The sequence below is a fragment of the Electrophorus electricus genome, chromosome 1 (assembly GCF_041902795.1).
Source record: "Electrophorus electricus isolate QZ-2024a chromosome 1, ASM4190279v1, whole genome shotgun sequence".
Taxonomy (NCBI): Eukaryota; Metazoa; Chordata; class Actinopteri; order Gymnotiformes; family Gymnotidae; genus Electrophorus; species Electrophorus electricus.
In genome coordinates, this window is record NC_137497.1 from 4938760 (window position 1) to 4964395 (window position 25636).

At 36.9% G+C, this 25636-nt stretch overlaps 1 protein-coding gene across 10 annotated transcripts in view; it reads left to right on the plus strand.

Annotated features, from left to right (window-relative positions):
* The window catches only part of LOC113589895 (E3 ubiquitin-protein ligase rnf213-alpha-like), a 76091-nt gene that overhangs the window by 37383 nt on the left and 13072 nt on the right, over positions 1–25636 (plus strand). For 8 of the 10 annotated variants that reach the window (XR_014122575.1, XM_035526126.2, XM_081697801.1 and 5 more), the window contains 27 exons: positions 369–512; positions 792–962; positions 1668–3177; positions 4065–4258; positions 4576–4731; positions 5139–8666; positions 8765–8901; positions 9071–9166; positions 9525–9640; positions 9849–9971; positions 10310–10356; positions 10483–10624; positions 10691–10832; positions 11130–11312; positions 13953–14077; positions 14230–14390; positions 14722–14907; positions 15094–15275; positions 15442–15562; positions 15647–15744; positions 17410–17577; positions 17718–17869; positions 18659–18743; positions 22899–23004; positions 23115–23292; positions 23497–23693; positions 24205–24315. Coding sequence is in view for 8 of the 10 variants with exons in the window: in XM_035526126.2 (XP_035382019.2) it covers positions 369–512; positions 792–962; positions 1668–3177; positions 4065–4258; positions 4576–4731; positions 5139–8666; positions 8765–8901; positions 9071–9166; positions 9525–9640; positions 9849–9971; positions 10310–10356; positions 10483–10624; positions 10691–10832; positions 11130–11312; positions 13953–14077; positions 14230–14390; positions 14722–14907; positions 15094–15275; positions 15442–15562; positions 15647–15744; positions 17410–17577; positions 17718–17869; positions 18659–18743; positions 22899–23004; positions 23115–23292; positions 23497–23693; positions 24205–24315 (8559 nt within the window). In the remaining 2 variants the exon portion in view is untranslated. The remainder of the gene's footprint in view (positions 1–368; positions 513–791; positions 963–1667; positions 3178–4064; positions 4259–4575; positions 4732–5138; positions 8667–8764; positions 8902–9070; positions 9167–9524; positions 9641–9848; positions 9972–10309; positions 10357–10482; positions 10625–10690; positions 10833–11129; positions 11313–13952; positions 14078–14229; positions 14391–14721; positions 14908–15093; positions 15276–15441; positions 15563–15646; positions 15745–17409; positions 17578–17717; positions 17870–18658; positions 18744–22898; positions 23005–23114; positions 23293–23496; positions 23694–24204; positions 24316–25636) is intronic. The other 2 variants (XM_035526127.2, XR_014122598.1) reach the window with 2 other exon arrangements.

Here is a 25636-nt window from a genome sequence, read left to right on the forward strand (position 1 = left end):
AAATCCTATCTGAGTTGCACAGGTGAGGGTGTCTGTCCCAGACCCAAGACACCCAACGAACCTTCACTCGTTCATCACTGAAGATAGGTTTATGTTGCACAGCAAGTTGTATTTAAGAAGTCTTTGCAAATGATAATACTCTAAATCTAGTCGCCTTATGAAAGAGAATGCAGTGTTTTAAAAGGCAGCCATCAATAAGACTCAGGTGCTTCCAAATGTATCCAACCTCTGGTGCACCCGGGCTGCCTCTCTGTCCCACAGAAGATGCTCGGCCATTACTCCACTATCACAATCACAATCACATTTCTGCTTCAAAAACATGCCTCTTTATAACATATCATAAACACTTTATGATCACATATTTTTAGAGGGATTCCTGCAACAATAGGGAGTGGCTGAAAATAGCCTATGAAACACATGGATCTGTGGAGAGGTCATCCTTGCGGCAGGCCACAGATATAAATCAGAGTGGCATTTACATTATTAAAAACACATCTGCACCTGGATCAAAGGTACATACATCAAATGTTAATTAAGCATTTTTCTGGTCATACATCACAGTCTTGTAAGTCAACATAACTTACATGTCATCAATTATCTCCTAATTCAGAAATTTGAAAAGGTTTTTTGCTTTGACTGTTGAGTTAGTTTCAGCACATTTAAGATGCAGAGCACAGTTTTAACTGATTTGCTTAGAGTTAAAAACTTTGATTTAATTTAATCGAATTATGAAAGTAGAAAAGTTATTCAGAGTTTTGCCCAATATTAATTGTTGGATAAATTTATCACAGATTACTCTGGAAAACTGCATCACTTTAAGGTGCAAAGAAAGCTCAGTAGATGGAAATGATGATAAATACAGGGAATACAGCTTGTCTGAGCTTAAAGACTTGCAAAACAAACTCATGCTGATTACTGCCAGTGCTGAAAACCGTGAGGATGAAATCACGATTTACACCGAGGTAGGCCTCATGTTTATGTTTGAGATTATAATTCATTCCATGACATTCATATCACAATTAAACTTTGACATTGTGTCCAAGTGTCCAAGACACAAGTCTCCAACTGAAGTGTTTAATGAATTGAACGAAAACAAAACCAAACATAAATGTGCACTACCATGTACAAAAGAGCCAACATAACGTTAATGTCCGACATTGGTCATACCAACTAAACAGGCTTAAATAACATAATAAGGCAACAGCCTGGGCATGTGGCTACTAATGTCTAACATACACCAACTGAGGGAGGCGTGGACAAACATAAGACATGTGATAAGATAAAAGCAAGAATAATGGTTGCTGGTAGATGTCAGTAGTGAGGGGAAGCAGCATGACATTAAAGGCCCCCTCCTCAACATTCCCACTTCCCTATTCATAAACACTTTGGGCAATGGCAGTTGATTTTACATGTGCTCTATAAACAAATTTTATTTACTTGGCTACATGAGCCTAAAACAGCACGTAAACTGACTTGGTTCAACTACATGATGGCCGCAACGCACAATAGATATTATATATAATATTTGTTCACCTTTATTAACAGTGTAGCTGGACCTAGCAATTTAATATTTATTATTATTGTTTTTGTTGTTTTTAGAAGTAGTAGGAGTATTACTAGTAGTAGAAGCACCAGTATGAGTTGTATTTACTTGATTTTTCCCACAGGTTTTAGAGCATGTAATCAATGTGGGGGAATCATACCTTGAGCTCCGTGATGCTGGACATATTCTGTTTCAAGACTGGGAGATGAGAGCATACTGTCAACATACACAGGATGCAAAGATCTGGGTGAAATTTGATATCACAAATGTGGACATTAGGGGACACAGACCTCTGCTTGATGAGCTGAAAGGCCTGTGTGAAAGCATGAGAGGTTGTCTCACTGAATGGCTAAAGTACATAGAGCAGAAGAGGAACATGTACTACAACTTGAATCATTTCACAGCGAAACAGTTGGTTTATCTCTGCTGTTCTGTGGCAGCTTTCAAGAAGGATAAGAAAAGTAGTACTGGCCTCCTTAACATGTTGTCCATCATGAAAGAAGACATTAAAGATAGTGATGTAGAACATGCATTCACCAAAGCACTCCAAACCCCAGCTGAGACTGGTGGGTCACAAACTTCACTTGATCTGAGGAAATTCCTAAACGATTTTCCAGACATGATAAAATATTTTCTTGATAGTGGATTTAGTGAGGAACAGATCAAAGCTGCAATCATATTTTGCGAAGAAAACAATCAAGCACCAGAAGGGTATGGAGAATCTGAGGTCACTGATGAGTATCGAGATATTGTGATGGAATGTATTGATAAAAATCAAAATGATGAGGAATGGGTCCAAGAATGGTGTGACAAATATGAGAAAATGAGGGACAGTGTCCTTAAAAATCAAGTGAAATTCAAAGGGGGGCATGGAACTGATGAAATCTCTTTTACAATGACAGAGGACCAGATTGCAGCAGCGTTTGAAAACCTACAGACTTCTGATGAGAAGATTGTAATGCTTTGGAAGACATACCACAGCAAACTGTCAGGACTTGTGTCAGATAAATTTGTGGACTTAGATGTGCTGGGGGAAACACTGAACCATCTTGCAAAATCTGCAACATTTACTGTTAAAAGAAAACTGGCATTTAGTTTGGAAGAGGATAAACCCAATCTGATTACCTGTAAAGGTGTTGAAATACTTCCACTTTTCCTATCACTGTATAGTGATAATGACCAGCCTTTGCCAAGTATTGATGAAGTTCTGGTCTGCACCCCTGACACCACTGCAGAAGAGGTGGAGCTGATCATTAGAAGAGCTGTGCAACCTGGCAGTACCCATGAGAAGATCTACTCCTTACTGAATGCTGACAAACTCAACCATGATGTATCTAGAAAATTTGAATCAATTTTCTACAAGCTGTCCAAAAGTCTAGGAGACACTTGTCCAAACAATTACCATTTAATAATTTTCTGTGACTCAAAGGCACATCATAGTTATGTTGCAACTGCTTTTGATGTATACAAAAAGACAGTTACTGAGAGACCTAATCGGAATGAGGAAATTAAACAGTACCTTAGATATAAGCATCAAACATCATCTGAAGCTAAGACTGGATTCTCAAAATTACACAGTAATGAGCAATTTCAGCTGAGGACAAAACTGATTTTATCAGAACATGCCGGAATGGGTAAGGTCCATGTTTCACTAAAATGGTAAAGCCTCAATATTGCTTACAAATTTGAACAGATTTGTAATTTTTAAAATAGTTTTTCTAGCAAAGTAACTAAAGATCCAACTTTCCCCTGTTGAATGCAACCATATAAATCATACTTCTGTTAAAAATGATAAACATAATTTGATAACACTTTACTAAAGGGCATGGTTTAGAAGGTTACAAGGCACCTACATAATCCATTCATGAAAACTGACATGAACATACATAAACATTTATAAATGCTTCACTTGGCAAGCTGTGTCACCCTAACATAACATAAAAAAAGTTGAGTTTCAAAGTCAGTGTCAATGGTCCATGTCATTTCACCCCACAAAGTGACATGGCATATCCTAATGTCACCAAAATCTGTGTCAGTTGGCAAAAACAGCTGTTAGGACATTTTACACTTGTTGGAATAAACATGTATAAATGCATATGTATGTTTGTCAGTTGTAAAGAAGGGCTTATGTGTCATGTAGCCTTCTATACTATGCCTTTTAGTAAAGTGTTACCTATCATCTTTTAAACATTATAATGGTGTTTAATGAAAAGAAAATCACTAGATTTTCTATTCTACAAGATAAATGCAAAACCTTCAAAGATAAAGAAACATAATGTTCCTTAACATAATGTTCCTTAACTACATGCACAAGCAAATGACCACTAATTATATATATATATATATATATATATATATATATATATATATATATATATATATATATATATATATATATATATATATAATTTTGGTTTCATCTTTCTTTTAGACTTTTAAACATTGATCATTTGACCAATTATTTAATTTGTAATAGTTAAATGTATTATTTTTAATGCATCACACATTCTACATTTAACAGGGAAGTCTCTGTATGTGAAAAATCTTGTCAGTGTGTCTGAAGAAAATCTCAAAAGTGAGGGATTTACACACAAAACCATACGGATAAGTGAGTCACAGATGCGGACTGAAGACATTGCCACCCAGCTACAGCAGTATGAGGACAAACCCCTGGATAAAGTCCCAAGAGTCTTCCACTTTGACATTCCTCCTGTGGTAAGTGCTATTCCCCAGCTCCTAGCTTTAGTCACCTGGAATATGAGTAGTTTAATTCCTTTAATTTCTGCTCTGTGAATTGATATCTTTATTAAAAACTTTATCAAACAAACCTAATAGATGTATTTGTAATATACTGATTCACCAGAGATTTTCAGTAAGTCATAGAGACAGTCAATACAATTTATACAAGGTAAAAAAAATATTAACTCTTGGGGTAAGAGGCCATAATACTGTAAACAATGCCAAGCTTTTACTAATAAATATAATCTAATTATTTTACTACATTTCTTTATTGACAACTGCTATTATTTCAGGTGTCCAAAGGTCTGTACAGGTTCCTTATCCAGCTGTTTGTGTTGAGACGTATCCAGTGCCCAGATGGTCGTATCTGGAGGTGCAATGACTCCCACATCTACCTGGTGGAATACACAAAAAGAAAGAACAGGGAATGTGATCGACACAACTCTGAGGTCATAGCCACTTTTACCAAACCCACTTATCAAAACTAAGGTTGATGCAATGGTTATGTATTTGAAAGCAATCAAATATAGAAACTAAAAGTGTAGAAATGAATGGGATCAAATATAGCAACCTTTACAGACACAATGGAGAAAAATCTAAAAAAAAAATTAAAAATGAAATAATTGAAAATGATCAAAAACATTCTTCAAATATACTTTATGCAAAGTATACTCAGTGATTTTCAGCCCTGATTTGATGTAAATAGAACAATGCTGGATGAATAAAATACATCGCTGTAACTCAGCCAAGGCCCAAAATGAGTGTATTTTGACTCACAACTGGTTTTACACATTATGGTGGCTGTCAGTGAATTCATTCATCTCTGAGATTACTTAGAATTCTTTTTCACTCACAGATTTCATCTCAAATGGAAGACATATTTCTGGAAATGTTCCCAAGTGTTAAATGTCTGTCACCTGAAGAAACAGTGACACATCCAGAACAGGATGGCTCTTGTGACAAAGATTATCAACTGATGCATAATTCAGAATTTTGTAGTGAAGCCTTTCAACGCACATATCAATACTTTAAGAGATACAAAATGAACAGTCTTGAGAATTTTTTCTTCATACCTGGATCTGTTGAAGATTCACCAAAAGAATGGTTAGAGTGTCTTTTACACTTCTGTGACATCAAAAATCCCTCTTGGGGAGAATTGAGGAACTTTACACACTTCCTAAACAGCCAGCTGAAGAAATGTGAACAGTCTATATTCTGTAGTGAGGCTGTGAGAGACTGTCTGACTGGCTTCAAAACATTTGTAGTAAAATTCATGATCACAATGTCCAAGGATTTTTCTATGCGTTCACTGACAACATCTGATGACAGTGATGAGAAAGAGTCAAATGCAGTAGGAGAAGACACTGTTCTCAAAGAATTTCAGCTCCGAAGACGCTGGGAACAACAGGCTCATCCTTACATCCTGTTCAATGCTGATAATGAGTCCATGTCATTTTTAGGATTCCACATTCACAAACTAGACGCTGTTGATGCTCAAACTAAGGTTGTCGTGGAAAAGAACATAATTGATAAGAGACTGTTTAATCAGTTAAAGACACAACGTGTGCCATTTAACATTGATTTTGAGACAATGAAACGTAGTGCGCAGCTTGAAATTATAAGCCGAGTCCTTGGAGTCAACAGTGTGACAGACCCAGATGACACATATCAACTGACATTAGATAATGTGATGAAAATCCTTGCTATTCACCTCAGATTTGAGTGTGACATTCCTGTCATTATTATGGGTGAAACGGGATGTGGAAAGACCCGACTGGTACAATTTATGTGTGATCTACTCAGATCTGGGAAGAAGAGACAAAACCTGATTGTGGTGCGGGTGCATGGAGGCACAACTTCAGAAATTATTTACAAGAAAGTGAGAGAGGCAATTAAGATTTCCAAAGAGAATGAAGTTCATAAATTGGACACCGTGCTGTTTTTTGATGAAGCCAACACAACAGAGGCTGTGAATGCAATAAAGGAAGTGATCTGTGACAAGACTGTGAATGGAGAACAAATTGATGCATCTCGCCTTAAGGTCATTGCAGCATGCAACCCCTATAGGAAGCACTCCAAAGAAGCCATAGAGCAACTGGAGCAGGCTGGATTAGGGTACAGGGTTCGATGTGAGAATACACAGGAGAAACTTGGTCAGATACCCATGAGGCAGTTGGTCTACAGAGTTCAGCCACTGCCATCAAGCCTGACACCCTTTGTGTGGGACTTTGGAAAGTTAAATGAGCACACACAGGAACTCTACATCACACAGATGGTCAAGACTTTCTTTCAAAAAGAAAACCTTCCACATGAATACAAACCTTTGTTCACAAAGGTAATCTCTGCCTCTCAGAAACATATGACAGAATTAACTGATGAATGCAGGATGGTCAGTCTTAGAGACATAGAACGCTGCATGAAAACTGTTATGTGGTTCTACAATCAAAAAGAGAAATTGTTTACTGAAATCGATAAAATTAGAGGAAATAAAGGAAGGATGCATGATCTAGTGAGGTCTCTCATTCTTGCAGTGGGAGTCTGCTACTTGGCATCATTACAGAATCGACAGGCATACCTGGTTAGAATTTCAGAAGCTTTCTCTCTGTCTGACAGTGATATCGACACAGAGATTGATCTTTGCAAAAAAGCTTTCATTTCTAATGTTGACTGTCCTTCATCAGTGGCAAAGAATGAAGCACTAAATGAAAATGTGTTCATGATGGTTGTATGCATAAACTTAAGAATCCCTTTGTTTCTTGTTGGAAAACCTGGAAGTTCGAAATCTTTGTCCAAGACAATTGCTGCTCATGCAATGCAGGGTAAGGCCTCGCAAAATGACCTTTTCAAAGGTTACAAGCAGGCACAGCTGGCCTCTTTTCAGTGTAGTCCACACTCATCTCCTGATGGCATCATCTCAATCTTCAGGCAGTGTGCCCAGTTCCAGAAAGCAAAAAATTTGGATGAATATGTTTCTGTTGTGGTTCTTGATGAAATTGGATTAGCCGAAGACTCACCAAAAATGCCACTGAAAACATTGCACCCTCTTCTGGAATATGGGTGTACTGATGATGAAAATGCTGATGATTTCAAAAAAGTTGGATTTATTGGAATTTCCAATTGGTCATTAGATCCAGCAAAGATGAACCGTGGGATTTTGGTTCTAAGAACATCTCCTGAGACAGGCGAGCTACGAAACACAGCTTGTGACATTTGTTCAAGTGATAATGAGCACATTAAGACTGAGATCGAGTTTTTGATTCCCATGCTTACTAAGTTTTACCTCAATGTACTTCATAATCAGCCCACTGAATTCTTTGGACTCAGGGACTTCTACAGTCTTGTGAAGCTGATTGTGTCCTATGCTACAGAAACAAATGGAAGACCATCAGATGAGAATCTAACAAAGGCTGTGCAAAGGAATTTTGAAGGTTTGGATTCTATCAACATTTTGGAAATATTCTGGGATGTTTCCAAACAAAGAACAAATCAATGTGACACAATTTCACTGCTGAGAGAAAACCTTGACATGGGAACCTCTGGATTTACATCCAGGTACCTGTTATTGCCGACAACCAATCACGCTGCTCTTCAAATTTTGAAATCACAAAACATAATTGATGAGAGCAATGTGGAAGTTATCTTTGGATCAGGATTTGCACATGATGAAGAGTACTCGCAGGTTTGTCGCACAGTAAACAGAGTCAAGACCTGCATGGAGACAGGAAGGTCAGTTGTCCTGCTGAATATTCAGAGCCTTTATGAAAGTCTCTATGATGCTCTGAATCAATGCTATGTCAAGTTAGGGGGGATTTACTATGTAGACCTGGGACTTGGCTCTCATCGTGTCAAGTGCCGAGTCAAGGATGAATTTCGACTAATCGTCATTGAGGAGAAAAGCACAGTGTATGAGCAGTTCCCTACACCACTACTGAACCGGCTAGAAAAACACTGCTTGGACTTCAGCAGTATCCTCCCAGATCATGCTAAACAGATGCTGGCTGAACTGGAAGACTGGCTAGATTCATTTTCGACAAATTATTCAGGTGAAACTTACCAGCTCAAAGAAAAGTCATGCTGCTCTAGTAGAAAATATGATGTCATAGTTGGATACACAGAAGATACATGTGCATCAGTACTTCTACAGTGCTGTCCACAAATAGTGACTCAAGAACTGGATCGTGATGAAAGAGAGGTAGTTCTTGAAAAGGCCAAGGAAATGCTTATCCAGTGTGCAACGCCAGATTCTGTTTTAAGAACACCAAAATACCTGGAGAACAACTCGGAAAAGTTGCTAGAAATGTATTTTACAAAGCAGACACACAGCAACCTGATAGCTGTGCTAAAAAAATACAGAAAGACCATCCCTGGAGGAATCTGTCTTGAGGTATGCTTATTATGTTTATAACATAAACATAATATGTACTTATGATGATGATAATGATGATATTTTAATCTGAATGTTTATGGTTCAATTGGATGCAGGTATCCACATATTCCCGACTTCTCAACAAAAGAGATGTGGAGCAAATCAATAAAGAACTGAACATTGAAGAGAACCTTTCATGTCTGTTCCTACTTAATGAGTTTTACACAGAACAGTCATTTTCCCAAACAGTAAGGTAATGATTTTACTACATTATAGAGCGCATTTTGTCATATTTATTTCATCAAAATGAATTAAAAAACAATATGTGAACTAATCCATAACTCATGTAATACATGTCATTATTGTGACAATGTCATGTGGTGATATATGTACTATAAGTGCCTGGTTATGTTTTTGTCTAGTCAATTTCTCAGTGATGGAAAGGCACGGAAACTACTATTACTGCAGTCTTATTTTGATGAACCAAAACAAAGCCAGCGGCTTCTCTTCTGTGTGAGGTAAAAAAAAGAAGAGTAAATTATTTTTCAACTATATATGAAATTTTATATTCAAAACATAATATGGATAAGTTTATCCAATGAAAATTACTCTAATAACTTAGTTAACTAGCTGTGTATACAACTCAGTCTATTGCCTAAATGAGTTCATTTACCCTTGATTTGCAGCTTTGTTCAAAAGTATTGAAGCAAACAGTTCATCCAAAGATGATATAATTTTCAGGATTTTCTCTAATGGTTACAAAGATCTTAACACTGTTCTTTTCAGACAAATATCTCATTATTATTTAATTATTTCATATTCCACCTTAATTCTTCAAAGCGCAGCTAAAATCTCCTTCTCACATATAATCTTTAGACACTATATTACGCAACTCAGAAGGTCAATCCATGAAGGGACTGCCTTTGATGTGGTTCTTCTTACACGATTGCCACGGATTTCAGGAGGATGTGGATACATTGCTTCATTTGGAGGTTAGTTCTGCTTTATGTGTTGAATTTATTGTTTAAATGTAGAAAATGTTTTACACAAAGTTTTATACAAACATAAATTGAACATACAGGTCTCATCACAAATGAGTTTCTTGGTATGGTTTCACCTTCATCATCTATATGTGTCAAGAAAACTCTTGTACACTGTGGCATCCATTTCATCTTCAATATACAAAACCCTTGCTTTTAGATGACTGGACTTCAATACACTTGGATGAACTTATCTTAACTCCAGGATTCCTATGTGATATATATGAGCTTCAGAAAAAGACTGTCTCCAAGATTCTAAAGACAAGTTCCTCCTATTGTAAAGGTATTATTAATATTTACTTGCATTCGTATATACACTGCCTGGCCAAAAGAAAAGGTCACATGCTCTAATATTTCATTGGACCGCCTTTAGCTTTGAATTATTTATAAGATTGATCCAAATATTGGTTTCAATTTCACCTGCAATATTCTCTATACTTTTATGATTAGTAACAAGTTCAATGTTACATTTCATAGGAAATAAGAATGCAACATGTCATTATATATATTTAACAGAATTTATTTTGTATAGTTAGGATAAAAGATTCTGTCTTGTGTGGAAAACTGATATCTATGTGTTATTTATGGAGTGTTTATTTAGCAATTCTTTCACACATACAGAGAATCAAGACACAGAGAGTGGCCACACAACAAACCCTGAAGAACAGGTAGGCTGTGTACATCACTGTAGTTTTTAAAGTAGGTACTGGATAACAATTTTAATACAAAACTTTGGAGAAAAGTCATTATTTGTACTAAACATTAAAATACAGAATCCTTGTTTTCTATGACAGGACATGTTGGTTGATCCACTGCTCCTGGTGAAGAAGTCTTTGCAGAAGGGCATTATGCAGCTTCAGGACAAATTAGACAACTCTCAGAGAGCAACAGAACGTATAGAAATACTCCATGGCCTGCTGCACAACAAATATCCTGGTGAGAATATTTTTGATGACTACTGTGTTTGGTTTTTACATTTGATCATAATTAATTTCTCCTCAGCAGTGTCTGAGCCCTTCATACAATCACTGGAGAAGAGAATTGTCAATCATCTTTCAAGGCAAGAAAAAATGGAGAAAAAAGAGAATTGGGTAATTGCTCAGGCTTGGTCAGATCAGTTTGTTGCTGAAGGTGGCTCATTCAGGTAAATGCAAGTTAATTAAAAATAAAGTTCACTTAAAAAGGAGTGGCATATGACAACTCTGACATGTAATAATTAATGTTTAGTAATGTATTAATGCTATTTTATGATGCAATTTTTGAAGGAGTAAACCTTAAACTCGTTCAGATAAATAAACATCAATTGAAAACAAAATTCATTTATAAAGGAGTTGCATAAGATAAAAGTGATTGAAAGTGATAGAAAGAAGCTTGAGGCCCACGATGGCTACCAGTTTTCACTAATTCTGATGTGACTGTCCTCAATATTTCCCCTTTGCAGACACGTGCTCTGGGTGCATCTGGAAGACACTGTAGCATCAACCCTTGCCCAGATCATGGCAGTCATTGATGGAGACAACAACTTGGATAACCTCATTGATGATCAGTTTCCCGAAAAGTCAAAATTGTGGCTGAAAATATTCCAAGGGGATCAGTGGGATCTGCTGAAAATCCCAGTTACTGAGTGAGTACAAGAGTACAAGAAGGCCTTTTACATTTACATTCATGCCATTTATCCGATGCTCTTATACAGATCGAGCTGCAAAATCCAGTCCCTTATCCGGTGTTTCTTCTTGACTTGAATTGATTTTTTTTGTCATTTGAGAAACGCATGCCTCTGAAAGCCTGTTGTAGGTCATTTTTGCATATTTTTTATTAAGCCCACATTTAAGAACAGATCCTAACAAGTAAATCACACTGAAAAGTGCACAAAAGCTTAAGCTTTTGACAAAAAAAAAATTCTTATAAGAACTTATCTAATGAAATTAGTCAACCTTTAGACTCATTATAATACACTGTACTTGTAATGAGTGGAGGCTATGCAGGATGCAGGGACGAGGCACGTTAAACACATACGTTTATTCACACAGAAGTATGATGAATGAAGCTAACATAACATCAAACACTGACAACAGACAAGAGAACCATAAGGGCTTATATACATACGTAAATGACAGGCAATTACAAACAGGTGTGACACATGGGGGGCGTGGCCACACGGACAAACACACATACACACAAACACAAACACAGGGAGACACTTGGGAGGAGGGGCCCTACCGTGAGAGTAATGGTCAACATTGCTGTGTAATACATATTCATTAGAATGAAAACTCAATTATTTTAATAGCTTTAAATTCAATTAATTATTTTCTAAATGATCTAAAAATGTTGAGTATTAAGGAATAATATGCAGTCAGTTGCATGTCTAGGTCTGGCTTTAGTAGTGACACCATAATATCGTAAGTGTAATGTGACAAAAATAGACAGATGCTTACAGACATTCAGTGAAACAGGTTTACCGGTAACAAGAGAGACCCAACACATAAACTGAAGACAAGCAAGGATCAAAACCAGTACAGAGTAACCAGTACAAAACAGGCGAGTCCACAGAGTAAACTGTGACAAGCGAAGATCAAAACTAGATAAGCAGAAAAAGTGCCACAGTATGCAGGGGCTAAACTGAGTATACGATATCTGAAATACAGGCAGGGATTAGTAAACAGAGAAACCATTTCAAGAAAAATATGCTCAGTATGTTGTAGATACATTGGCAATACCTCACAATGTGGAAGTGGTAATAACAGGCTTAAATACACAGGCAAACTAGGAATAGCTGAAACAAATCAGCATTCCAGAGATGCTGACCTCCACTGGTTTCCTGGTGTATTGTGGGAAGCTCAGTTCTGAGCAGCAGGACAGCAGGAGGGCAGCATGACACTAAGCTGTAATTGGCTAACTAACTCAGTGGCAGGTCCTTCTAGCCAATGAAAGCATTTGATATGTAGATAGTTACAGCAGGAATGTGTCAAGAATATAGTTAGTTAATGGTTGATCAACTTCTGGGGGAAAAAAAACAAAACAAGGAAAAATGTGAAGTACTTGTAATTATCACAGATAACTCCTTAATTTGATGTAGCTAACTGGCTAGCTAGGTTACTTAACATACAGTATGTAAACTATAGATTGTTAAAAGACATATTACACAAAATACTAAACGGATTCATATGACTATTTTGCAGCATGAAAAAAGTGAAACTATTTATACATTGTTCAAAAGGAAGAAATCAAAAACTGCTAGTGAGGGCTGTGAGCCAGCACATTAGGCTAGAGGCTGGAGTCCAGACAATGATAGGGTGTACAACCAGATCCTGCAGCCTGGGCTAAACTCCACTGTAAAGGCAACACCTTTTATAAAAGGCTACTGGTGCATGCAAACATCTAGTCCTTATTTCTCTGTGAGGTCACAAAACAAATTTAGACAGTAATCATATACAATAAAAATAAACCACCGCAAGACTGTCGATAACTGTAGGAAACGTTAAGTATCAAATAGGTATTAAAGTATTAAGTTTAAAAACTTTTAAAACTTTTAAAATGCCAAGTCTATTATTAGGTAATGGTTGCATCAACACAAACCTTAAATTTTAGATTAAACGTGCATCTAACAAGGGAAAAAAAATCTGCATCAATAAGTGCTAATCAGTAAATTCCTCATAGATCACTTTTTTTTAGTAAGCATTCATTTGTCCACCTTTGGTAATACTTCAGGCATTAAAGTTTCGATGAAACTTTATTTACTTAAATCTTATTATTGATCAAAAGTGTAGTAATCACTGTCAGTTAAAATTACTTGTGTTATTTGTCATTACTTAATGAAAAAAAAAATTGTGCTATAAGTTCAAGTTCAAGTACGGTTTATTTGTCACATACATAGTCATACACAGTATAACTTGCAGTGAAATGGTTTGAGAGTGATCTGTCCAAACTGAGGAGAAAAAAACAGAGGTGTATAGGGAAATATATATATATATATATATATATATATATATATATATATATATATATATATATATATATATATACACACAAAATATATTAACAATATATGTACAATATATGTATAATATGTTTATATACACAATGTTCAATGTATATATGGATATGTATAAGTGTATGTACACAATGTACAGTGTAACAATGTAACACAAAGGGTCGCTTAAAGTGTGTGTCCCCCTCAGTTCACACAGTCAAACATGTCTGGACACACCACTTATAGCAGAGACTTTAAATATTTTCCTTGGTTTCTTTTTCCTTTCTTTAGCTCTCAAGGCAAGGTGTCTGTCCTGTCTACCAGTGGACATAAATCAAGGACGTGCCTTTTCCCTTTTAGCTGGCTGCTAAAAGACATATTTGAGCAGATGTGGTTAAACATGATGAACGTGGAAGGTACGATCTCAAAAAAACACCTGATTATTATTTAATAGATCGCTTCTCAGTGGCATTAGTTAGTCTGTGTGTGTGTGTGTGTGTGTGTGTGTGTGTGTGTGTGTGTGTGCGCGTGTCTGTCTTTGAATTTTTTATATACACTTTTCAATTAGGTCTAGCCCGTGCGCCAAACAAGGAGTACATAGAGAAATTTGAAGAACTTATACCCCTGCCTTGGATTAAAAACATCAAAAAAGACCAAGACCTATTTGCGATGTTTTCTGAAGATCTTGTGAACATCTCAATGCCAGCATACCCATCTGAGCTTAATAAGGTGAAAGATCATTAAAGCCTGGTTCCTTAAAAAAGAGTAGTGTTTGGAACATGTGTTTAGAGCTAGATATTACTGTATTAGTAAATATTTGAAACTGGTTGGAGATTGTGATTTTGGAGTAGCTGTTCAACAAATTTACACCATTTATAAAATATTGATTATTGTCTTCTAATATGATGGCACCTTTTTACTTACAGACATATAAACATATATAACAACCTGAATATTCAAACTTATTATTACTGAATCCATAGTTATTCATTGAATGTAACCTGTTGCCATACAGTAGCAGAAATGTAGAAGCCTGTAAATGAACATTTGTGTGTGACAGTCTTTTTCAGACACACTCCTCAGACTCACCCCACGTTTCTATCACGATTTAACTGGAAATGACCCTGAGAATGTCTCTCTACCATGGCTGTATGTTGCTAATGAATATCTGCATAACAACCATCAGCTTTTCTACAATTTCTACCTCCAAAATAAAGACTTGCTAACTGCAGGGGAAGCAACTGAGGTGAGTTTAATTTATAACAAGGTTTTCATTTATTTACTACTAAATTATGTGTCTAAAGAATAATCAATATATTTTATATGTTGATATTTCAGTGGAAAATAAAGATGAATGTTGCTTCCTGCTAGGAAACCTTAATCCTGATTCTACCTGCAAAACCTCCAACTTTTTTTCTTTTCATTTTTCAAGGCACTCCGACAGACACTACAATGCCTTCAACCAAAAGAAAATCTATTGAAAGACTTTGCTAGTTGCCAAGACTGGCTGACAAGAGTGAAGTCATTGTCTATGACTGTTGACCTGATCCTTTCTGAGGATTCTTTGGTGACAAGACATGGTGAAAATACTGCAGAACTAATTGCAGATATCAGGTAGGCCCTGTGTCACAGCTGCTCATATTATTTCAACACATTACTTCAAACTGCATTAGGCTATTTAGATATCTTATACTTGTGAAAATGTATAACACTGCCAGAACACATAACATGCTTGCTGCAAGTAAAAACAACTGAGGGTAACTGAAAATGATATTTCCAGACTCTTCTGGAGAAGCACTTGGATTATCTACCTTCTCATGGATCATCTCCTACAGAATGAGTCAGAAATGGAAAAAAAACTACTCACCATTCTTGTTAGATACCTAATATTTGCTTGGAAGGTATTACACACTTATTTATTCTGGAAAGGTTTTATAGATCTTTAGTTTTACCTGGGAGTAATTGGCGATGTTTCATCTGTATAGAAACTGAACACAGAGGAAGGAAAACAGATGGAATACGTGATTGAACAGGTCACAGGAACACTAAAGAAATGCAACAATAATGCATGTAATGTGTTCAGGTGAGTCAGTTGTTTGAATTAATGGGTGAGTCTGCAAAAGTTATTGTTTCTGATGTTAATAATGAGACTCAGGGTTAAAGATGTTATAATTCATAACGGATTGTAAAACTGGAATAGTTATTTACATTAATTTAAAAGAAAGGAAGGTGTGGATTGCTGTTAATGTTTAATAAATCTTGTCAAATCTGATAACTAAGACATTTAAATAAATATCCATGTAAAAGCATATGTGAGTCCAAGAAATTCTCATAGGCAACATCATCAACGCAACATCAGGGGCTGGAGTAACATGCTCAGAGGACAGTACCATTTACTGCTTTCTATTCAGCCCCTTTGTCACCGAGGCCTGTGATTGGGTGTTGTCACTTTTATTGATAGAGGAGAGCTCTGAACGCATCCTCCCTGAGAGTGCAGTGGGTTTACATCTGCGTTGTGTATCAATCTTTTATTTGTGACCCAAGTGATGACGCCAACACAGCTTGACTTGAAGGGGCATTTATCTCATCCACCTTCCTCTCCTGCCCTTTCCTGCATAAAGAGCACACACAGCAAAAACAGGCTTTAGCAGGCTTGTCTCTCTCTCTGCTGCATCTCCTCCCAACAGGGCGTTTCTCAAAGAGCATACATTTATCAATTATCAATAATAAAAATTTTTTTGAAATGACAATTTAAAAAAAATCAGGTGATATGAATTACACGCTTCCCACTTACTGAACAATATACATTTCATATACATTTTTAAGAGAGTAATTTAACATACCTGCATAAAAAGCACACACAGCAAAAACAGGCTTTAGCAGACTTATCTCTCGAGTTGCACTACTAACTACTAAAGTAATAAAACTAAACTCTAATAATGAACATTGGAATACATTACAAGTCAAAATATTCTGGCAATGACTAGCATCCATCTCACTTCATAATTAACATTCAGATTAGCATTACCCTTTATCGCAACTCGCACCCAACAATGAACAGAAAAAAGTTCCTAAGCATATAAAACAGCATTCCAGCCACACAGACACAACCAATACGTTACTGAATGAACCTGGCCCATGTTGAAAATGAGAACAAGATAGATATTTGGAGCAAAAATTGTGGAGCTGCACCAGCACACACCTTCTCCCAACAGGGCATTTCTCAGGGAGGACTATTAACTTGCCTTCACTCTCCTCACACAACGGTTGCCAAAACTCCGCCCACGTCCAACCCACAACAATCCTGCCCTGTCCTCACTGGGTTGCTCCCACACAAAAAAACAAAAAAAACAAAAAAACACTCCTACTCATCTCAAAACAAAACCTAAAGGCTATAACAGAGTGTAATAACATTACACTGCTAAAAGAGCACAGCCATTTTGCTCTCTCAGGCTTCCAGCCACAGATGCTTGTGGTATCATCGGGGATCAAACTTACAATCTCTCCATGATAGGGTGAAAGCTTTTCTGCTGTTCTATACCATGCACAGTATCTTGGTAAGGGTATATTTATATTTTTGATAAGCCTATAATAAATATCAGTGAGAAAGGTAACTGATTAATTAAAAAACTGACATAAGCTGAGTCTATAGCTCTCCAATATAAAGCTGTTGTTGTTATTAATGCACTGTCAAATCACAGTGAATGTGAAATACAGTGAATGCAATTATTTTTTCACGTTTTGTCAGGGTCCTGTGTGGGTACTGTCGTAAGGAATTCACAGAGGATGACACAGCTGAACTGCAGTGTGGACATATGTTCCATATGTCTTGTTTAAAGGACCACAGTGACACACAATGCATAAAATGCAAGAAGGAGATAAACCAAGATTACAAACCATGCGGACCTGTTGATATGTAAATGTTTTGAATTCTGTATAAAAATTATGCTGTTCAATTTCACAAGTGCAGTGATGTTTAGCCAAATGCATAACTACATCTTTCCTTTTTTATTTTCCTTAAGTACACACCAAAGAATTTTTTCTTTCTTTTCTCAGACAAACATTCCTTAAAGTGAACAGATTTAGAAGAAAATGCAACTCTTTTTTTGTGGAATTTATGTGGAACTTTGTCAGCAGCAAAGAACAACTAACTGACAAAGTAGTGAACAAACTCATGGACTATGTGAGATGTAGTCCATCTACTGAAGGTAATTAATGTAGAGCATTATGTGAGATGTAGTCCATCTCCTGAAGGCAATTAATGTAGAGCATTATGTGAGATGTAGTCCATCTACTGAAGGTAATTAATGTAGAGCATTATGTGAAATGTAGTCCATCTCCTGAAGGCAATTAATGTAGAGCATTATGTGAGATGTAGTCCATCTACTGAAGGTAATTAATGTAGAGCATTATGTGAAATGTAGTCCATCTCCTGAAGGCAATTAATGTAGAGCATTATGTGAGATGTAGTCCATCTACTGAAGGTAATTAATGTAGAGCATTATGTGAGATGTAGTCCATCTCCTGAAGGCAATTAATGTAGAGCATTATGTGAGATGTAGTACATCTACTGAAGGTCATTAATGTAGAGCATTATGTGAGATGTAGTCCATCTCCTGAAGGCAATTAATGTAGAGCATGATTTGATATGTAGTCCATTTTCTGAAGGTAATTAATGTAGAGCGTTATGTGACAGCTCAAATAATAAATATTATTAATGCACATTTAATATACTTTCTACCAGTCCTTCAGTGGGTGCCATGGGTGAACTGAGAACTTTGTTCATATGATTTCTGTATAATTATTGTGTGATACCAATATAACACAAATCTGTGCATGTTATATACCAATTAGTGACGCAACATAACTGCCTTGTGTCTGTATAAAATATACATATAAAAATACAATATAAAAATATTAAAATCCTATATTTCTAGTAAAAAATACACACCAAAACACATAACTGTTTGTTCACTGCTGATTATCTATATCTACAGAACCTGAGCAGTCCTCTCTGCAGAAGTATATGAATCCTGACCCTGTTGTCCAGTCCCTGGTGCTCAAGATTCTACTGAGATGCGGGTACTGGACTCATTTCCATGTTTATCTGCTTATGATCACTCAGGAGACATAGCAAGCAAAATGTATAACATGTATGTGGCTTGTCATATGTAATATAATCTATTTTCACCAACGTATGAAATGTTTTACATGTTTAAATTGTAATGGTCCAGCTTGGGGTTGGGCGCGCAGCTAAGCTAGCCACCAGAGGGAGCCATGGGGTCACTTCACAGTAGCAGCACCTTTTCACCTAGCTACTTAAGAGTAGCACACATGCTCTCATGTGCTAAGTCCTTGTTCATTGTTCTGAATAGACTAGGCTGGTATTTCAGGTAGGGACCTCAAGGGCTGTCTCTTGGGTCTCCTTTCTCTCTACCCCTTGAGCTTCTCTACAGTTTTGAGTTTTGCTTTTCCACCCATTTGTCTCTTCCTGCATTTCTTTAGCCTTCCACATCCTTGGTTGAGAAAGAGTGGTGGTTCAAACCTAAGATTTGTGGCCCAATCCTAAGGGTGGTGGTTCAACCCCTGCCTTGAACTCCCCAAACCAGGACCCGCTTGTATTAGCTCCCCTTTGGGTCTGGTGTTTCGCATTTGTTTCTTTGATTTAGTTTTTCGCACTCTCTAACTGCACTGCACTTGCGTTCTCAGTCCTACTTTAGCCTGCTGGTGCCTCATACAAGTTCACACTGGTCTCTTATATACAGGGGCCTATATTTGAATCCAGCTTGGGGTGACTCACCCTGTTGTACAAATGCATATGAAATGTATTACTTCTTATGTGTATTTGACCACAGACCTGAAATTGGGGCTCTATCATATGGCTTTATAGTGACATAGTCACATATTATAGTCACATATGTTTCATTTCTTGAATATCCTTCAAAATATAGCTGGGAGGAGGCTAGGTGATACTATTGTATATTGCATAGTCCCATAGACTCCCAAATAAAAATATAGGAAAAATTATACATACTCCACTTATTTTGTCAAAACTTTTACATTTGCAGCTGTGCATGATTATTATAGAAATATTCTCAGCATCATATAGGACTGATAATGGCAATGTAGGTGATGTGAATGCAGAGTGGGACTTTGTTTTTGGTATTCTGTCAATTCAGAACATTGGAAATTTATGGCATATGCTCAGTGGACACATTAAGTACAGCTTGCTAGTACTGGTTTGGACCCCCTTTTCCCTCCAGAACTGCCCTAATTCTTTGTGGAATAAATTCACCAAGGTGCTGGAAACATTCCTCAGAGATTTTGGTCAATGTTGAAATGATAGCATCATGCAGTTGCTGCATATTTATTGGCTGTCTATCCATAATGCAAATCACCCATTCCACCACATCCAAAGGTGTGACGCTGGTAGCACAAAGGTAGTGAGAAGGCAAAGGAGTCTTTATTCTCCATTATTCAACATACGTCAGGAAGCTGCAATGCAGCGATAAAGAAAACAGAAGTGACTTAAATATATAGAGTTAGAACTATGATGAAGAGCAGCACGTCGTTCAAAGGTCCACTAATGTGCTGTGCCAACTTCAGGAACCTGTGGGCTTAAATAAAGACAGACAGGGGAAACAAGGAACAGGTGAGTATGAGCAGTAAATGGGTGATTGGGACCGGGGCAGGTGCTGTGCATGGTTCTGTGCAGCAGTGGGTGTGTCCCTCATGCAGAATGACTGACCTACCATGACAAAAAGATGCTATATTTGATTGCGATCTGGTGACTATGGAGACAATTTGAGTACAGAAACTCAGAAATTGGCATGTTCAAGAAACCAGTTTATGACATGACATGTTATCCTGCTAGAAGTAGCCATCAGAAGATAAGTACACTATGGTCATAAAGGGATAGACATGGTCAGCAACAATACTCAGGTAGGCTGTGGTGTTTAAACAATGCTCAATTCATAACCCCCAAGTTAAAACCCTCCAGTTTTAAGATCATTTTTTAACGAATTGTACTTTTTCACTTTAACACTAGTTATCTGGAATTGTACACATAGCACAGTGATCATTCAGGATTGAAACTGAAGTAGGCACTTTGGCTAGGACATTCATTCACATCCAGGCTTATTTTTCCACAATTTAGGTTCCATTTGAGCTCACCTAATACAGAAGAAAATGTCAAAAAATCAAAAAGCGCCTTTTATTTGGGGGATTTATAATGTGTATTTGGATGCTGGAAAATTCATTTTCAGTCATGCTCTACATTTCCTGAGTCACCAGGGTGTTGTCAGATAAAGTGAACAATATTGAGCATATACATGAAATTACTCAGGAGCTACACAGCATTTTCCACTAGGTGACCTAGACATCTCCAGAGTGCCCAAAAACCTCTCCAAATGCACACAAAGTCATCAGTCACTATAGACTGAGTGTGCAAGATTTATTTTACTAAAACATCACAACAATGTTCAACATCTTACTAAAAGACAATATTAGCTTCATTGCTATTAGGCTAAAAGGTTATGCTAGAGAAAATACTGTAATACTGTAAATAAAGAGCATGCTTTCTCATTTATACTAACAATTTGTAGCAGGATTACAAATTTCTTCAGCATTGAACGGAAACATTCAGTGATTTGCGATACATTGTAGTCCATGATAGAAGCCATCCCTCAGCTTTCAGCTCATAACTGCATCCAAACATAAACTTAAAAACCATATAAACTTCAGCTAAAATAAGCTTCTTACTTTCCATGATGCCCAGAGGTATTTCAGATCCAATCATTCACTAAAAACAATATCCAAGACTGCATCAGTTTCGCCAAAGTGTCACACGCATGCACTACAGTTTTTCTGATTAGAACACACAAGCAATGTTTTACTGTGCATGTAGCTCTAGCTCGCACAGTGGGTGACCAAGTGAGGTGTCTATGTTTTCGTCTAAGCATCCTCAATTTGTAGAGACGTCTGCCACTCACAATTGTGCCTGGAAAACACTTGTGAAATAATTTGATAGCTCCCCACAACACCTTGGTACTCCTAAGTGTGAATAAGCATCTCTCAAAGAAAATAGCTCTTTATGGCCCAACAACAACCACAGAATCTCAAAGAGGAGGGTGTTAGCTGTCTATTCAGGATCACTGCTATGTAAGTAATGTGCATTTAGTGGTAATTAAAGGCTTTCATATTTTGTGTTAAGTTACGAAGGAAAGGAAGGCTTGTTTTTGTACAAAGATGTGAGCTCTTTTGCATACCTTGGTTTTAACAAGTGATTGAGTTACTGTTGCCTTTCTATCAGCTCAAACCAGTCTGACCATTCTCCTCTGGCATCAACAAGGCATTTTTGCCTAGAGAACTGCCATTCACTGGATATTTTCTATTTTTCAGACCATTCTCTGTAAACCCTAGATAAGGCTGTGCATGAAAAACCCAGTAGATCAGTAGATACTCAGACCAGCACCAACAACCATGCCTTGTTCAGTCATTTATCACTAGTATGACTGAAATTTCTTAGTTCTGAAGACATCATCCCTATTTCTTGCCAACCATCAGAGGGCCATCCACCAACTTTTATTATGAAAATGCCTGACAGAGAACCATTAAGACTGCAGCTGTGTTGTGCATTATGTTACCTGGGTGATATACTGTAGTCACAATAAATTCCAGTAGATCAGCAGTTTCTGAAATATTCAGACCAGCCCCTCATTGTTAAGCACCAATAACCATGCCACGTTCAAAGTAATTTAATCACATTTCTTCTCCACTGTGACGGTCAATTTGAACTTCAGCAGATTGTCTTTTCCATGTCTAAATGCATTGAGTTGTGCTGCCTTGTGATTGCTTCATTAAATACTTGCGTCAACAAGCAGTTGAACAGGTGTACCTAATAGAGTATCCAGTGACTGTAATACTCTTAAATTTCACTCAGCTTTAAACCCATGTTTTGCATTACACCTTTAATGTTGTTCAACACTATAGTTTTTGTGGTGCAGTATAGTTGAGCATGACTTTATTTTGAAAAGATATCATGTTTACATTAGGTAGGAATTGTATTGCAATTTTTTGCAGGGTCTCTTTTGTTACTTTTTAATAACCAGGCCATCCTTGTGTGAATGTCTGGTGAATAGCAAGCACTTAGCCTGCTTTAACACAGAACAAGGACTGGGCTCCTACTTGAGACTTTTGTCCTCCATTATTCGCAAGCACCTCTCTGTTGTTGGACAGAATGGACGAAACGGCACCCCAGCTGCAGAGGTTCATTGAAGAGGCTGTGAAGTCTAATCAGAGAAACACAGATGAGCTCTACTTCATGGTGGTGCGCAGCATCGAGGTCTGATAGCAGTTTGGCTCTTCATTCATACTCATCCTAATACACCGATATTACAAAAAATATTAATCATAATTTAGAGTGAAAAAAGTTCTCTATATAATATTTTATAGGATCACATTCATTCTTCAAGTCAAGGGTGTCTCATCAAGAGGGCAATTGTATGTCTTGACAATGCCGTGTTCATAACGTCTGATCAAACAACGATTTCTGAGGACCTACACACAATTGCAACATTACGATTTGCCATCTCTGTGGCCTCTGACATCATCAGAAGTGTACTATCTAAAGGTTAAAGTTTTATTTAAATTTGATTTCTATGGAACTTTTTGTTAGTTGTCAAATACCTGTTTTGTGTGTGTGTGTGTGTGTGTGTGTGTGTGTGTGTGTGTGTGTGTGTGTGAGTGTGAGAGAGAGAGATTTTGCTTGCTTGCTGGGCCTGGGGGTGTAAACTACTAAAAATATATTAATTGGGTAAAACAATTCATGTTCTAGAGTGTGCTGCTGATTCTGAGGAGAGGGAACAGCTTCTGAAAAGTCTGAAACAGCTCATTTCAAACACAAAGAATCCATTAATACAGATATTCCTGTTATGGAATTTATACATAGTACATGGAGTCAGCATAATCCATGATCTTGGACAGAGTCATACATTTCAGTGGACAATACCACATGGAATCTTCCAAGAACAGGTAAAATTACTAATTCAATAAAAAATCTATTTACATAATCAAACAATTGGGAATTTGACAGTTACTTTCAAAAAGTAAAAAACAAAACAAAACAAGACCTGTACATTACAGTTGTACAGTTTGTACAAACAGTCCCCCATTCAGGGTCTGAGAGGAAAGGCACCATTGTCAGAACTAAATTTATTATTGTCTCAAAGGTACATTCACAGATATATTAAACAACACAGTAAGAAGAACATGGCAAAATAATGCAATGTCTGCAAAATAAAGTAGCAAAAGATGTATAACAAGATGAACATACATCTTGAAAATACAAGGTGTATATTCATTTTGCAATAATAAACTATAAGCAAATATATTTAAAGTTTTGGGTTTTTTTTGTATTTTTTGATGCATAACTGATGCACAACTATGTTTAGTAGTTAAAACCTGAGTCATCACACATCACATAGCTGAGGATGTTTTTGACTGAACTTTATTTGAACATATTTGGCTTGAACCCACCCACTAGGACATGCATACTGGGCCAGTGGATCAGTTCCTTATGTATGGAGACGTGTATGAGAGGATCACCATTGACTCAGTCAAAGCATTGGAAGAGCCAACATATGAAATTGCAGAGGTAATATATGCTTATTGTTGTTATTGTTCATTGATATATAGTTTGTATTAGCTGGTTTTAATAGTTTAAAGTAATATTCCAATGCTAAATCTCATTTCCTGCACTTTAGAGACATTTATTATTATTATTATGTAAATCTGATCTGAATTTGAGAAGATCCTATTTACAGTATCTGAAAGTGTAACACTGTTCCTACTTATATAAACATGTCATTGTCAAAACATATTTGTCTGAATTGTACCATACCCATAAAAACTGGCACTGATGGATGCTAGACACTCAGAGAGTTATGGAGAATATGCTGTTTCAGTAATGAAGAGTGACTTGAGAGTGGATGCAAGCATTGAGAAGAGTGATCCTTATTTTGGGCAAATTCATACAAAGAGTCAGAAGTATGTTCCAGAGTCGAGTAACCAGAAAATCCACAGACAGACATGCAACTGGAATACATAAGATGGCTAAGGAACAGAGCACAGGAATCCAGAGAGAGAACTAGACTTAACAGAGAGCACAGAAATAGGATAGGTACACTGAATAACAAACAGGGTACACAGTGACCAGCAACATAACTTGGGAAATGCAGGGCTAAGGATGACTAGAAACAGGTGAAACGAATAAAAGACTAGGAACTGAAACAAGGAGGCCAAGCTAACAGACCAAGGAGCAAAGCAAGGAGCAAAACCAAGACAGAGAGCATGTGGAATCCATAGCCAAGGGAGCTATGCAGGAAAGGGGGAAACTGTGATAGTTATATTGCTTTTATGTTGCTACACGAGGAGTATATTAGAGGGCCTATCAGGTAGCTAATATTAGCAGAATCAGTCATTCTAAAATAAATCATTTGAGAAATGAATATTATAAAAACATTGCACACAAGGTTTCCAGAGAAAAAGGATGCTTCAGAGAGGGAATGATCATCAGCTGGTGCAAACAACGTGCTTCTGAATTTGTAGTAGGAGCCAGTTTATATTAGAACAAGTTGAAGTCGAAGTTGACTTCATAACATTCATTCACATGGTTCGTAAATTCTTAGATGAGTGTAGATGAGTTTTTTTTCTTTGAGTTTCCAAATGTCATTGCTACTATAGCAACAACTGGCCATGCAAACAGATATGTCATTAGAAACTAGTTCCTCCTCATAACTGGTTCCTTTTCCTAGATATACTCATTACTTGGAGCTTGCTCCTAGCTAATTTTATATGTATTAGATAAAATTACTTGTTTTTGGTGTGAACAGCAAGGTAAATTAAAACCATGACTATCTAGATGCCTTGTCAAGTAACACCTCTGTGGTGGACAAGATAATGCTAGCTAGAAGGCA